This window comes from Nasonia vitripennis (genome assembly GCF_009193385.2).
Source record: "Nasonia vitripennis strain AsymCx chromosome 2 unlocalized genomic scaffold, Nvit_psr_1.1 chr2_random0008, whole genome shotgun sequence".
Lineage (NCBI taxonomy): Eukaryota > Metazoa > Arthropoda > Insecta > Hymenoptera > Pteromalidae > Nasonia > Nasonia vitripennis.
The window spans coordinates 462,940-479,852 of NW_022279615.1; the positions used below are offsets into that span (position 1 = coordinate 462,940).

The 16,913-nt window shown below is 43.6% G+C and overlaps 1 protein-coding gene across 15 annotated transcripts in view; it reads right to left on the minus strand.

Annotated features, from left to right (window-relative positions):
• LOC107981239 (zinc metalloproteinase-disintegrin-like batroxstatin-3) overlaps positions 1 to 16,913 on the minus strand; it is a 584,695-nt gene that overhangs the window by 445,131 nt on the left and 122,651 nt on the right. For all 15 annotated transcript variants that reach the window (XM_032601572.1, XM_031925266.2, XM_031925262.2 and 12 more), the window contains one exon: positions 14,103 to 14,251. In XM_032601572.1, coding sequence (XP_032457463.1) covers positions 14,103 to 14,228 — 126 coding nt within the window. In that variant the 5' untranslated portion in view covers positions 14,229 to 14,251. The remainder of the gene's footprint in view (positions 1 to 14,102; positions 14,252 to 16,913) is intronic.

A 16,913-nucleotide genomic window follows, 5' to 3' on the forward strand; every position in this document is an offset into this window, starting at 1 on the left:
GCGTACGAGCGCGAATATTCTAGCGTCGCGGCGAGTCGCAAAGTTGTTAGCGACTCGCGTATTATCATTTATTATTGTAACTTCACGTTTATTTCGCGACTGACAAATATAACCTTAGTATTTTTATTTAACGTGAGTTGTCGTCATTTCTAAACCTCGTTCGCTTATTTCCGATCCCTGTTCCTTCCTGCGAATACCGCTGCCTCTGCGGGCGTTACTTAATAACACTTATTTAACGCAGTTTAGCAGCCAAGCACGCGCCGGGCGGCGCGTAGACCCAGCAAATAGAAGCAGCTGAACCAGCTGCATGCAACGGAGGTAAATATTGTAATTTTCGCGATTTTCGGCGCGAGCGAGAAACCGTTGCGAATTTCAGAAGGCCGCGCTAGCGACGTAAACACGAGCATCCCCGTGTTGTTTACGTCGCGCTCAAATCAGGCGGATTTGAAAGGTTGTATTTTTGTAGCTTACGTTGTAGCAACAAGAATACAATCTAGGGCCTATCTGGAGTGAGTGCGGAGGATAGGGAGCTGCCACGTCGTTGTTGAGCAACCGCGAAACGTCGTTAGAAGCAGAACACACTAACATGGCGAAGAAAGTAGAGAAGGTCGTCGAGAATTGGTGCTTGGGCATCGACGAAGAAGAGATGGACGATGCCCTCGAGAGTATGCAGTTGAAGCCAGACGGCAAGCGATTAGATCGCGTTGCTAGGCTAAACAGATAGCTCCTCGGAGAGTATACCGAGTCAGATTTTAGACAGAGCCTAGACACCTCGACAATAATGGCGCGAGTGAAGAGGGAAGAGTTGCGAAAGTCATTCATCGACGCAACAGCCGAGCAAGTATCGACACGCTCGATTTATACGGGCGATTATGACGCCGAACAGCCATACCCTCTGAAGCTGTTACAACAGGAAATCGAGGCCAACGAAGTCGTGGTGACGACGGCGATCGAGATGAACTACGGTCAACCGGCGCAAGGATTAGGCCAACCGACAGGGTCTAACCTACAACTGCTAAACGCGATCACAATGCGAGACGCGTTCGCAGAAATGCCAGTCAGTGAGGAGAGTGAACAGGCGCAAGCACCAGCGTCGACGCGGGAAGACCAAGCCAGGTTAACGGCGCAGGAGGCGCAAGGGCGAGACCAGAATGGAATAGTCACAATAGACGTGCCGACAGGGAATCTGGTCACGACAGCGGATCGGCCAGGCCGATAAAACAGAAGTATTATCCCGTGTCGCCAAAAATAGAGGAGTTGTATCAACAAGTACGAGAGTTGCTTGCTGCGGGAATCATCGAACCCTCCGACAGTGCTTGGTCAAGTCCGGTAGTGATGGTGCGCAAAGCGAACGAGCAATATCGTTTTTGCGTCGACTTCCGGAAAGTTAATGCGCTGTCAAAGGCAGACGCATATCCATTACCTAACATGGATGATATCCTTCGTAAACTGCAGAAAGCGAAGTACACATCGACGTTGGACCTTAGCAGCGCGTACCATCAAATACCGTTGAAGCCGGAGGCGAGACCTCTGACGGCCTTTACAGTTCCGGGGCTAGGTTTATTCCAATTCGTGCGTATGCCGTTTGGTTTGGCCTACGCTGGAGCGACCTTCCTGCGAATGATCGACAAAGTGATCAGCCCAGAACTCCAGCCATACGCGTACTCGTATCTCGACGATATCATCATCGCGACGGAGACGTTCGAAGAGCATCTCGAGTACTTAGAGAAAGTGCTCCAGCGAGTGAACGCGGCTGGATTGACGATAAACCGGGACAAAAGTGTATTTTGCCAAGAAGAGGTGAACTACCTCGGTGTCCTGGTTAATCACGATGGTTTTCAGCCAGATCCAGAGAAGATAGCGCCCATTGTCGTGTATCCAGCACCGAAAAACCTAAAACACCTGAGACGTTTCTTAGGAATGGCGTCGTGGTATCGCAAATTCTTGCAAGAATTCGCGACCGTCGCTGAACAATCGCCTGACGAAGAAAGGCAGAAAATACGAGTGGGGGACGGAATAACAAGACGCGTTCCAACGAGTGAAAGCGCTGATAGCGTCTGCACCGATTCTTCATCGCCCAGATTTCGAATCACAGTTCGTGTTGCAGACGGACGCCAGTGACACCGGGCTCGGCGCGGTACTTTTCCAAGTAATCAACGGAGAAGAGCGGGTTTTAGAATTCGCGAGCCGCACGATGTCGAAAGCCGAGAGAAATTACAGCGTCGCGGAGAGAGAATGTCTCGCTGTCATCTGGGCTATACGGAAGTTCAGACCTTATATTGAGGGGTATCAATTTAAGGTCATCACGGACCACAGTAGTATGCGGTGGTTATGCAACTTGCATAATCACACCGGACGCCTAGCCAGATGGGCACTAGAAATGTAGGGCCACGTCTACACTGTGGAACATAGGAAAGGCCTGCTAAATGCCGTACCAGACGCATTATCGCGTATGTACGAAGAGGACGCAGTACCAGTCGTGGCAGTCGGATGGGCAAGCGAAACCCAGGACGAATGGTACTGCGAAAAGGTCCGTGAGATACAGCTGCATCCGAGCAAAGATCCGCTGTATAAGATGTACGGCGGGCAGCTATACTACTTCTGCCCGGATGAGAAATTGCCAGCGTCTATAAATGACGATACGGCATGGAAAGTCGTCGTGCCAAAAGAAAAGCGAGCAGAGATCTTGCGAGAATGTCACGACGAGCCATCAACCGGTCACCAGGGGCGTGAGAAAACTTGTGCGCGCGTCGCAATATACTATTACTGGCCCGGTATGTACACCGACGTCGCTGAGTATGTTCGACGATGCTTCATTTGTCAGCAATGCAAAGTCGAGCAGCGCTCGCCAAGCGGCCTGATGGGGAAACGAGTGATTACTCGGCCATGGCAGATCATAGCGGGAGATGTCATGGGGCCGAAACCAAAGACCACTCGAGGAAACAAATATATTCTCATATTCAAAGACTTGTTCACCCGCTGGATAGAATGCATTCCGATTAAGCGGGCGAACGCAAAGACAATCCTGCTGCATCTCCGAGAGCGAGTCTTCTTGCGGTACGGTGCGCCAGAGGCACAGAGTTCAAAATTAAAGCCATTGATTCAAAAATAATCCCACATGCCATCGATGCATGGCACGATCGCATGTGGGATTTATCCCAGCTGCGCGAGCAAGCGTCACAGAGGACGCAAGACGCGCAAGATCGCCAGAAGCGCTACTACGACGCCAAGCGTAAACCGGTGTCATACAAAGTCGGAGACTTAGTGATGAGGCGAAATCACGTGTTCTCTTCTGGAACAGAACAACGCTCCGCGAAGTTAGCGCCACCATATATTGGGCCGTATAAAATAGTAGAAATATGCGGTACCAATACCTATCGACTTGTCGATGAGGTGGGCGCGCAAGTAGATCTTGCACAAGCTGCGCAGCTGAAGCCTTTCTTTCCGTCAGCGACGGACGAAGAATTACAGAAGAGCGAAGGAGATGACGACGCTCAACCTCCGAGGGATGCGAGCGCAGACGCGGGTACTAGCGAAGTACCAGCGCAAAGCGAGCGAGACTCTGTCTGCGAACAGAGCGAAGTAGCGTCCGAAGCGAGCGAAGTCGCCGGCCGTCCGAAGCGAGCGGAAAAGACGCGCGGGACCGTAATAAACCCTGCGATCAAGAAGAGAGGCCGTCCAGGAAAAAAGGTGTACACGGCTAGGCGTCTGAGACCGACGCCAGAGACTCCCAGAGCGGAGATCGACACCGAGAAGAGGAGGCCTGGTCGTCCGAAGGGTTCGCGCAACCGCGGGCATGCAACGACAACTACTAACCCGTCGACGTCAACGCGGAAAACGCGCACACAAAGGACTGCGGACCTAACGTAGGAATTTTATATCCTTAGGGATGAGTCCAGAGTAGCTGCAAGCAGCCTTTGAGCGGGTGATGGCCGCCTTAACCCGTGAGGAGGAGCGGCCACATGTGGTCATCAGGGAGGTGGGCGAGGGAGAAGATCCCTGGAGTGCCTTCCCTCCCGATGACGAGGTGGAAACATACCTCGCCCCGGAGACGGAAGGAGAGGAAGAGAGTACTGGAACTAAGAGTTTCATTTCTTTGCAGAGCTGAAAAACAAAATTTTGTAATTCTAATCTAACCTTCTACAATCAAGGTCATTAATAAAAAATGAAATAAACAAGTTTAAAAAAAAGTATTTCATCATTAATCAATTATTTTGTACATACAATAATTTCAAACTGTATTTTTTGAGAGAGCAGGCCACTTTAAAAAATTTACAAAATTGTTTTTTTAAATCAATTTCGAAAACCTTTAATTAAAAAAATTGTTTATTGCAACTGCATGGCGTGATCGCTATAAAGCTGAGTTATGTTCAAAAGTGAGTTTTACGGAGAGCTGAAATTTTGCATTTTAAGTGATATCTTTTATATTTTCGAAGATATAGTCTTAAAACTTTACAGGTAAGTGTAATTTAACTTAATTAATAATAAAAAAGAAGTTATAGTACTCCAAGTCTTTCAAATATATCAGCGAGTCCGAAAAGCATGAAATTTGACAAAAAGTTGGGGTTGCGCTGATATTGAATATTACATTTTTTCTCATATCTCTGGATCTATGATAGGTAGAGATTTGAGACTTTGCATACAGGCTTATTTTACTTTAATATAATGAGAAAAACATAGTTGGATTAAATTTAACAATTTTTTACATTTATTTATCTAAAAACTTGACATTCTGATATTGGTCGAAATTGCCGCTGAGGTATGTTTTTTCAGCCAGTGAATTTTTATTCATACATTTAATTAATGCAAATAGTTCTTAAAAGAACTGATTGTTATTGAATAACTTATTATAAATTAGTGCAAAAGTTTTAAGTCTATATCTTAGAAAGAATAAAAGATATCACTTAAAATGCAAAATTTCAGCTCTCCGTAGAACTCACTTTTGAACAAAGCTTAACTATATGTAGATCATCAGTTCTTTCTGCAGCATCGACTATAACCACCATTTATATTTTCCATGTTCAGCCGTGTCATAATTAAGTATTCAAAAACAAAATATAATTATCTCTCTGATCAAGTAAAAACTGTTTATCAGATTCGTCTTCCATCTTCTTCAAAGCATCTGCGCAAGCAATGTCAAATAATTTATTTATGCTTTCTTTATATGTTTGTTCATTTTTTATTTGAGTGTCTGATCTACGTGAAGCATTTCTTTGTATTTTTCTTCATCTTTCATATTCAGCCTCCAGTTTAATGACACATTTTTTATCTTCTTGCGTAGGAATTCGAGCTTTCTTCCAAATAATGATACACTCTTCAATGGTTAACTTCGCACTTTCACGTACAGACTTTGAAACTCTTCGTAGGTTATAGAATAAAGCAGCTAGTACTTGTTTTATCGTTGGTAGATTATTAGTTGCAACTATTTGATTAGTACAATATCCAATGTGATTGACTCTTTCGCGTAAATTATAAGCCATTGTTGAAAAACTAAATAAAATTGTTCATGCGGAGCAATATATCTCGAAATTAAAAAGTAGCTGTTGAAATAAATTGAGCCGTGGTTAAATAGGAAAATAAGTTTAATATAAATATTCTTATGTTTACATGAGCTATATGCTCGCCGTGCAGTGCTTATTGCTCTGAGTCCGATGATAGAGAGAACGTACAGTGTTTATTGTTTATCGTTGTATAATATAATATGTATACATTCAACACAACCATTTTGTATTCACGTTACTTCGTGTCAGCTGATCCCTTCGCTGATCCGAAAATGCTTTAGGCCGCGGTCCCATCGATGGAACGAAAATCCGGAATAAGAATTCTGGAACGACAATAGCCACTCACAGCCATTCCGGTTTACCCTTCCGGTTTTTGAATATAGCCCGTATCCGATACAAAAGAATTTTTCAGATATGTATAACTATACTTTTTATGTATAAAAAAATTGACCTCGTATTAGTAACATTGTAACAAACCCATTTTTTGGTCAGTTTACCGTGATTTTCGACCTTTTTGACGATTTTGGCTTATATCTTGTTTTCTCAATTGAATCGGTAAAAGCCAATTGCACCATTCGTTTAATGAGCTCAAAATACATAAAAATGTATGTTTTTGAAAAAAACTTTCCGTCTTATCACTGATTATAAACGTTAAAAGTCCATTTTTACACGTTTTTTTGCGATTTTTCGAGTTTTTCAACGATTTTGGCTTATAACTTTTTTATTTCACTATTACGGCGAAAACTAATAGCACCATTCGATTCAGCGGCTCAAAATACATGGGAAAATATACTTCCAAAGTTAAAATTCCAAAATTTTCACAGGTTTTCAGAACGATAAACGTTTTGACCCTTTTTTAACATGTAAATCCCATAAGAAACTTCGGGTACTTGAGGCACGTGAAAAATCGATGCTATGGGTTCAAAACCTATATGCGCATGGTTTTTGAGGTATATAGAAGCTATATATGCCCGGCCCAAGTGAAAAAAAAAAATAATTAAGGTCCACGCTAGTGGAGGCGCTGGAAGCCGCGTATACGCAGTCGGTGCGCAAACACGGCGATGCCTTCCGCCGGTGCGCCGGAAAATGGACGCGCCTGCTCGAGGAGAGGCGAGCAGCATTTTACGCTGCAGAAGACGCGCGACGTAAAGTCGATGAACGTCGCAAGCGGGAGGACCGCGAACGACAGCCGGCAGAGGAGCGGCGCCAGCGCGAAGCGGCCAAGCGCGAGGTCGCCAGGGCAGAGGCAGCCCTCGCCGAAGCCAGAGCCCACGCGCGCCGGTTCCAGGCGTCTGGGCGGGCTAGCGCGCCGGAAGCAGGGTGGCACCCTCGCGCGAAGAGCGCGGTGCGCGTAACGACATCGGGGGCCGCAGACAGGACGTCACAGAGGTCCTGCTACATCTGCGGACACCCCAATGTCGCAAGAAGCAACAAGTGCCCGAATGTACGGCTGCATAAGGCCAAATAAAAGCCTAGGCCCGAATAAACCATAAGAGCGTGGTTTTCTTTTATTAGCCCAGCATCCCCAGATCTATTATCGCACTGCGTGATATGACAATTCAACGCGGACGTACGAAGATAGAATCGACATCGGGTTGATAGATCGATTCTAGGGAGGGGTTGTAACGAGTTGAGCACCACAGCCAACTCGTAGCGGTATGAGTACCGCTGCGCCGCGACGAAACCGCGTAGAGTCGCGTGCGCGATAATAAACACGTGCGAATTCGGCAATAGGCGCGAAAGAGATAGAGAGAGCGAGCGCGCTCAGATAGCTCTTGGCCTTCGCTAGGTATACACGCGACTTCGCTAAGATTTCAAAGGTCTCGCGGTATCGTTTGTGCTGTGCTGTGTCTAACGATTCGAGACGCATTTTGTGTGTGTGAGTGTGACGCGGAGCCAGCTGACCCCAGCCTTAGCATAGTGGTCCAGGGTGGTTACGGAGTCTTGCGGCCTGTCCAGGACTACGAGCGTCTTCGACGAAAGAGAGAAGGTTTCTGTGGCGCGCAGTGCATGAGACAGAGTGCCTGGTGAGTGGATATCATCCATGCGAGGGTGATCCGGCGCGCGCGACCTTCACGTCGATGCGCGTGCGAGCGCGAATATTCTAGCGTCGCGGCGAGTCGCAAAGTTGTTAGCGACTCGCGTATTATCATTTAATATTGTAACTTCACGTTTATTTCGCGACTGACAAATATAACCTTAGTCTTTTTATTTAACGTGAGTTGTCGTCATTTCTAAACCTCGTTCGCTTATTTCCGATCCCTGTTCCTTCCTGCGAATACCGCCGCCTCCGCGGGCGTTATTTAATAACACTTATTTAACGCAGTTGAGCAGCCGAGCACGCGCCGGGTGGCGCGTAAACCCAGCAAACAGAAGCAGCTGAAACAGAGGGAACGCGATGCAGTCGTTCTACGAGTTATTTGTTGATCGAATTCACACCCCATTGCACCGTGACTTGTTAAAATAGAATTGATATGTTTTAGAGAAATATTTTTATCTATTTCTTTAGTTAACAATGAACTGTAAGAATATGCTTTATATTTTTCAAATAATTCTTTAGCATTCACTGGGTGATGAAACACGCATATATAACCAAACGAGTTACACAGAGCTTTAGGAAATACAACCTCGATTGCTTCTTCCAAGCATTTGTCCTATTCTTTATCGGTGGTTATTAATTCTCTAGCTACAACTACTTCATGACATGTTGTGTATGTAACATTTTCCAATGTTTTTAATTCTTTACAAGATTTAGCCCCTTTTACATGTAATAATAATAATCTTGAAAAAAATCTTTTACGATCCTTTGGATTTACAAAGCACATTCTACTTATAATTGGCTTCCAAACTTTTTTATTTGGTGTTCATTTTTTTGTTTTTTCATTAAAAACGTAGAAATGTGGTATTTTCATATAGAAGTATTGTCTAGCTTGCGGATCGTTTGCATTTAGTTCAAACCATGATGTCAAAGTTGTGTTTGAGTTTTTAATCCTTAACGCTTCTTCTGATCCTACCTTAAAGAATACGAACTGTTAATTTTTTTTATGTACCCAAGCCCCTGGATACACGCAACCCGCCTGACAGCACTGCATGCACCGCAGCGCACCCGCCGCACCACTAGTACCGAGCGCAGCCGCTAGGCAGCTACGCTACTAGCGCGAACTTTCCAAAGCGGAGTGGCGCTTCCGAGGGCATATAGGTGGACCGGATCTAGGCCGAGGCATTCCTTCCCCCGCATCAGACCGCGTCTGAGTAGCAGCACGGAGCACGGAGCCTAGGCTACTTGCACAGTACACCCAAATGCAATAAATCTGATTTTTGTTTAAAAAAAAAATACTTTGTGTAATTTCTTTACTTCTGTCCCAATCAGCACTTCTCAGCACTAATTCGGCACATGTCGAAGACGGACCGTCAAGCTAGTCGGGAGCTGCGGGCTGAATGCGATCTGCCCTACTGAAAAAACATTGCGCAAAAATCACGCGACGAATCGCGCATTAATCGCGTAAGAAACTGTTTACTGACATTTTTTTATGTATCGCGCGATAATAACGCGAAAATTGCGCGAGAAATTGGACGAAAATCGATTGTCGCGTGATTATCGTACGATTTTCGCGCGATTTGTTTCAGTAGGAGAGTGCACTTGCTGCTCGGCAGGGCCAACTGAGCGCTCGCTCTAGAGCGCCGCCAGCGTCGGAAACCACCATCAGCCGACGCCGCTACTCAGATAAAGCCAGCACCAGTGCGCCAGGACAACAGCGCACAGAAGGATCTGCCGCTGCTCGCCGTTTCAGCGCCCCAGCCGAGGCCAAACACTTCAGAGAGGTCGTTCAACGTGCTGAATCTTGAGTGGCATAAGCACCTTTAGCTGTTGGATGTACCAGCACGGTCCTCGGCTGATGCAGATTTCAGGGCGATTCTTCAACGCTTCCGGACAGCCCAAACTCCAGTAGCTACAACTCTGATATCGAAGCTGCAAGTGATCAACCGTGAGACAGCGACAAAGCGGGCTGTGCATCCAGGACCACACCAGACCGCCTACACCTCTTTGCAGAAGAGGAAGCTGCCAGCAGAGAAGCCGTCTCTGACGAAGCGAAGGCCAAGCGCTCCCAGACCACCAGGACAGCGTCGGAAGCCGAGGATTATCTCCGACGAGATTCTCAAGACTCCACTGCTACTTCCACCAGGAAAGACGGTAGCTAACGCTTGTTTCCCAGGTGCCCTTGGGCGAGGAGAAGACTCCTCTTGAGCCTCTGCCTACGGCGGCGGTCGATTTTACGATCTCCGACTAAAGCGCTCCGCGCCTCTCAGTCATTTTTTAGTGGACCGATCCCTATTTGGGATTGGCCCCGTAGCAGACTCAAACCCAAAGACTCCTGAGAGTCTCCCCCTCTACCCTCTTGCAAACTGGGTGGTGTAGCTTTCACCGGGTTGGGCGGCCCTCCCTCGTCCAGACTCGAATTAAGAGTTGTAACACCCCGTACAAGTTCCGCAGGAAATTGCAAAAAATTATGAAGAATAAAAACAAAAATTTACTAAATAACTTTTTAGATTTTACGCGAGTATATCGCGCTTTCCCACTCTTTATTTAAACGCTCCGGGAGCGAGCGACAGCAATAGGCAGTAGCGAGAAAGCGGAAAGAGCGCGCAACACCCTGCGTATATCTATACATATCGAGCGGTGAGCGCAGCGGCACAATTATTATAAGAGAAGAAGTACCGAGCGATCGGCGGCGCAGCGTGCGCATTAGAATATGTTTGTGTGTATGATTTTTGTATATAGGTGTGAATGTACGTGTGCATTTATGAATGTGAGAGTTTTTTCGTCGGCGCGATACCCGCTCTCTCCGTGGCCTCTATAAGGATCCGAGTTATCCCAGCTCACTAGCCGAAGCGCAACTTAAGCGCCAGCGCAATTAAAGCGCCTAGTCCCTGCTCTTGAGCACCTTATGCCTTGAGCAGGTAAAAGACTTAGAATATTTTCGAATATTTCTAAAACTTGTAGAATTTTCATATTTGCAAAAGACATAATATAAAAGGAATATTGTTTTAATATATCTATATATCTGATTGCTAATGTATGAGGCGGTTTTTGATACATAATTTAATATAAGTTTTGGATGGTTCATTGTCCAAAAGTTTGCAGACCCCTCTGTTTTTTTATTATACAATACGAACACTGCCGTCCATTTTTTTATAGAAATTCACGCATGTTTACATGTGTTCCTAATCTACCTATCCATCATAACAACAGGCAATTCATTAGGTAGGTCGCTCGCGCCATTTTCGAGAAATTGATTTTTAAATTTACACTTTAAATTTTTACATTTTTACTAGAAAACCGCTCGACGAAATCGTTTAAAATTTTAGAAGCAGATAGCTTTTTTTATGGCAAATCACCATTTAAAATCTTGAAGCATTTAACCAGATTGTTTTAAAGATATAAGAAAATGTTAAAAAAAAAAAAAAAAATTGAAACCATAATATTTTACGAACCATAGGGGTTTAAAAGCTGTGCAATGAACTTAGCTAAAACACATAAAATATCTACTTTTTCCCGAAATCTCAAGTACAATAAGGCATTTTTGCGTCCATAATCAAGAAACAAAATAAACTTATTTTTTTCAGTTTTCGATTTATTACTGAAAAAATAAGTTTCCAAATTACTTGAAATTTTAATGAGATATAGTTTGACACGTGACCCATTAACATGATTTCTTTGGCGAGGTTATGATGTTTAGTTTTAGAGATATGAATTTAAAAAATCATCTTTTTCGTTTTATCTGCCGAACAAAGCGGGCGATCCCGAGGACCAAACGAGGAAAAGTAGGTAATTTTATTCTCTTTCAAATGCATTATAGCTGAACTGTTGGTAACAATTGAATGATTGAAAAAAACACAAAATAGTGTTTTTCAAAAATTAAAAAATGGCCATGAAAAAAAATAGTTGAGAAAATAGAAAATAACTGTTTTTCCCAAATTCAGAATCCAAAAATATATGCATGTTAAATTTTATTGATATTGACGTTGTAGTTCCAGAAATATTACGGTATACATACACACACACACATCCATACAGACATATTCTAAAAACACGTGATTTAAACTTCAAACACACCAAAAAGTATTTACTAGAAGTTTTGAAGAAACTCAAAATTTTACTTTTACAAAGCTTGCTCTAGGAGGAAGCAAAATGTTAGGTAAGGTGCTCTAAGCCCTTCCATTCGATAGGCCGTGGCAAATAATGCTTAAAACCGCGATTATACAATTACCCTTGTGTTGAGTCAATTTTAAATCAATTCTGAAAATTGATTTCTGAAGAGGGAATATTTCGCCGGGCAACTGAAGATGGCGGCATGCGACGCACTGCCGTACTATTGTGACTCGAGGTTAGTGCGTCGTCTGCTATGTGCAAGTTATGCGGTCTCCTTTGGGAAATCGTGCCTGTGCAGGCCCCCACGAGGCTCAGTCGCAAATTGTCAACCCAAAAGCTCGTTGTGCCCCTCGAGACCCTCGGAGATGGTGGAGCGATTTCCAAATCGTCGCCATCCTAATGCTCGACAAGTGATAAACATTGAGAGGAGATCTCGCAATAACCCACTACATCGCCAACGACGAAGGAACAGACTTCAGAATAATAATGATCCTAGATTGCTTGCAGTTTTAGCTATGGTACACTTAAATCCCCATATTAGTACACGTCAAATACAACGAAAATTGGGAGTTCCTCGATCTACGGCTCATAGATGGTTACAATCAGTCAATTACCATCCTTATCACATTACTCTAGTACAGGAATTAAGCGAAGCAGATTACGTACTCAGAGTACAATTTTGTAGATGGGCTCTTGAGATGTTAGATCTGAACCCAAATTTCTTTTGGGAGGTTTGTTTTAGCGATGAAGCTACATTCATCAGCAATGGTAGTCTCAATAGGCATAATTGCCATTATTGGTCACCAGAAAATCCACATTGGTATCGTGAGGTGCTAAATCAACATCGTTGGAGCGTCCACGTATGGGTTGGCATTTGTAACGGTCAAGTGATTGGACCACATTTTTTTGAACGTACCATTAATGGTCCAATGAACTTAGAATTTCTTGAAAATGATTTGCCAAGATACCTAGAGAATGTTCCACTTGGAGTCCGACTACGTTTGTGAGTACCGAGACCAACAAGATGGTGCCCCCGCTCATTATGCTCGTGACGTACGAACATATTTGAATCAACGATTCCCAAATCGATGGATAGGGCGGACTGGGCCATTCTTGTGGCCTCCTAGATCACCGGATCTGAACCCACTAGATTTCTTTTTGTGGGAATACGTAAAAGATGCTGTGTATGGCCAAGCTCCAACAACAAGATTAAATATGATGGATAGAATAAGAAGAGCCTGTGAAGCAATAACACCCGAAACACTTGGAAATGTTCAACGTAACTTTCGTCGTCGGTTGCTGTTGTGCTTGGAAAATAATGGTGCTCACTTTGACAATTTAATTCGCACGGAGAGAGCTGAAAACTAGAATATTATTGCTTTTTTTTTAATTGGCCAGACTGAACAATTATCTTGTATTGTGTAATTCTCTTGTCTTCATTGGTTGGACTGCTGCATAATCTTGCGTTAACTGGCTGGATCACGGAACGATCTAACCTTCATTAGTTGGATCTTTTCCGAGTTACACGAACACAAATCGGCCCTTTTCAGGGCCAAAGAAATGGAGCTGGAATGCCCCCCACGTTCTCGTCGTCGGCTCCGGGGGTGCTTATACGCGGCATGAAAAATGCACGAGTAAGCATCGCGGAGATGGGGTTTAGTTATTGATAAATCTTTGACTCTGTACTGACTTGTCCCTTGAGTGGACGGGTCATTCAAAGCGTCATTTCATGCATTAGTTACATATGATTGTCGAAGTCACCGATCTATGGCATTCTTTCACTCAAACAGCAATATCATGATTAACCAGCTTTTCTGCACCAAGCGAGAATTCGACCTTGAAATGACCTTCAGGGATCACTTTGACCCCTAACATGAATACCTATCCGAACGTAGAATTTTGTGCTCTTTCGGAATCCGAGGTCAAAAATAGCGGTTTTCATTTGAAAAACTAAAGTTGACCTTCAAATAACCTTGAGAATGTAGGTCAAGGTCATGGCTAAGGTCATGGCTGGATCAGCCCTTCGATACCCACCAACTTTTATTTGAAACATTTTTTACATGACTTGCAATTTTTTGAGTTATTCAGCCGTGTAAGTTAAAATGGGACACCCTGTAGATATATTAAAACAATATTCCTTTTATTGGACCCATACATTTATTTGGAGGAAGCTACGTGCCAATGAATTAGCAGTGGTTTTTGTATGCATCGTTGCATTATACCTATTGCCGTAAAAAAATCTTACTTACGACTCGGGGAAAAAAGTGTACGGTAACTTTGTAGAGCGTGATTTGACCTTTAATTATCCCCCCCCCCAGATTTATTTGCGCTCACGCTATTTTTTTCTTAATCCCTAAAAAAGAAATGTGTCTGCTTTATCTGCGACATACTGTATATTCTTATAATATCAATTTTGGTTGCAAAGATATTATAACAAACTATATACTTACTCTAGGAATACCAGCTTCTCTTGTGGATATTCCCATTTTTTCGTGATGACGTAATTGAACTGGATAAATGATTTGATAGAAGTGTGCTCCAATATTTCTAACTAGCTCTTCATTTTGTTGATACATGCGGAGCAGTCGTTCAACTTCACCTAAAAATATCAGTCATAAAATGTTTTAAAAAATATATCATTATTACTTTTTTGAAGATAAATTGAATATTTTTCTGTAACACGTAGATGCGCGATTTCTCTGTAACTTAACTCATTATATAGGACTGAATTGACTCAGAATGGTGGACAAAAAAATTAAAAACACCTGTTATGCATTAATTTTTTTTCGCTACCCCAAAAGCAGGCATTTTGAGTTTTTTGAAAAAATAATTTCCAAACTATTTAGTTGTTTCCGAAAATTACAACTATATTGTGCAACTAGGCGGGAAAATTGTCTTTTTCTAGCGAGGGTGATGTTTTGAGTCTACGGTGCCCTCGACTCCCACTCGTGCTCAAAACTTCACCCGAGTCTGAAAAAGCCATTACCCCCTTGTTGCACACCGTACTTTTTATAAGTGCACGAATAGGCCACTTATCATGCATATGAAAGGAATGGGAAATTCGAGGACTTTTAAAGGAAAACAATATAAAACAATGTAAAATTTTCGAGAAATTTAAAAATTTCGAAAAATTTGAAAAATTTGAGAACCTTTTCAACAGTTTGAAAATTTTGAAAATATGAAAATTTTGCAAATTTTAAAATTTTGAAGATTTAAAAATTTTGAAAATTTGAAAATTTTGAAAATTCAAGCTTTACTTATCTTTCTCTCTTACGCACACGCTTTCTCTCTCTCTCTCTCTCTCTCTTACGCACACGCTCTCTCTCTCTCTCTCTCTCTCTCTCTCTCTCTCTCTCTCTCACGTACACGCTCTCTCTCTCTTACGCACACACTCCTTACTCTTAATTACTAATCTAGGCACACACACACACACACATACATACACGGGTAAATATAATTAATAATAAAACTTACGCGTTCACTACACACTCACGCACATAAACACAAAATTTTACGATACGACGTCGATTGTCTCTTCTTCAGCACTCGCCTCTATCTTCACGATGACAAGCTTTCCCCTGTCAGCTATGTTGTCGGGAGATGCAGGCGAGTCGAACTGACAAAATTATTCGCCTATATCAATCTCCGTATCGACTTCATCACCCTCCGCTTCCTCCTGCTGCAACTCCGCTTCCTCCTGCTGCATCTCCGCTTCCTCCTGCTGCTCCCCTCTTTTCACAAGATCTAGCATAGCAGCATCTTCATCGGCATGCACCACCTGTGTAAAGATACAGATAATTAATCTATTGTGACAAACATAAGATATTCACCTTATTAACTAACTAACCTCCTGCTGCTGCATCACCTCCTCAGCAACCACCTCAGTCTCCTCCCTCTTCTCTGTTCCTACGCTGCAACACCACAGCTCTCTTCTGCTGCACGTCGTACAGCGTCGCGCCCTGCACTCCGTGCAGTACGTCCAGCGTGTGCGTATGATCATCCGCTTCATCACCCGCGCACACACTTCACATACATCCCCAAGCTTAGGGATGTAGTAATTGACGGGGCCGATGGAAGGTGAACTTTTCATGATGTGCAGCGTGCGTTTTATTTCTTCACGCTCCTCATACAGCTCAGCATACGTGTCGCGGTGCTGCTGTATGAGCCGCGACGTACACTCCATCCGTGATTTTAGGAGAGAGCTTTTCTCCTCCAACTGACGTAAAACAACACTTTTCACAGACATCCTAGTGGAACTACAATCAACTTGGAACTGACGACTGTAGTCGAAGCAGTCATCTGTAGGGCCTAGGAGGAGAAGGAGGGACGAAGGAGAAAAATTTAGACTTGTGCTGATTATTGTTCGATACCGCACGTGTGCTCGTACACCCGATACCCGAACGAGCTGGCTGACGCGTTGTGCAGCGAAATGCTTGACGGATACGGGATACTTTTTACGAGCGCGAGAGAGCATAACCTTTGACTCTCAAGTGCTCTTCGCAGGAAGTTGATATTTTTTAGTATCCACTTGTCGCCATGAGTCTTAGCAGGCGATACCTATACAGCGGAGATGAATTAGTGTGACAAAACAACTATACATGTTTGATACTGCTTGCTGCTCGACGAACACGGGATACTTTTTTTACGATTGTGTGAGAGAGAGAGAGAGAGAGAGAGAGCATGATCTTTGACTCTCGACTGCTCTAAGCGTGAACTTGATATGTTTAGTATCTACTCGGCGGCAAGAGTCTTTACAGTCGATACCTATGCGCGGAAAAAATGGATCAGTGTGACAAAACAACGGTTCAGAGTAATCTCAAATGTAATTAACACGTGGATTCTCGGAGCCGTATATTTGATACTGCTTGTATGAGAATCGCTATGGTCATCGCTTGCACAGGAAGTCGAATGCTATTAAATGTGATAGAGCATTGCTTTCAGCCGCCTTGTATCGTGCGAGAATCGTCGACGGTATCATTATTTCAGATTGTTATGCATCTTGGACCCGTGAGAGCGTAGGTAATATAATACCTATTAATCAGTCGATCCTCTTACCGTGTAAGTGACATTCGGCGAAATTTTGATACTCGCGAATGATAAAGCTGAGGCAAAACTTATCACAGGATGTTATTTTTTGTGCTTTATACTATTGCGCGAGTCCACACATCCCACCACTAGCAAGACGTTTTTTATACTATATAAACCCTACGTTGACCTCAGGAGCTCAGTAGTCATGAGAGTAGTTGCATTAAATCAAGAGC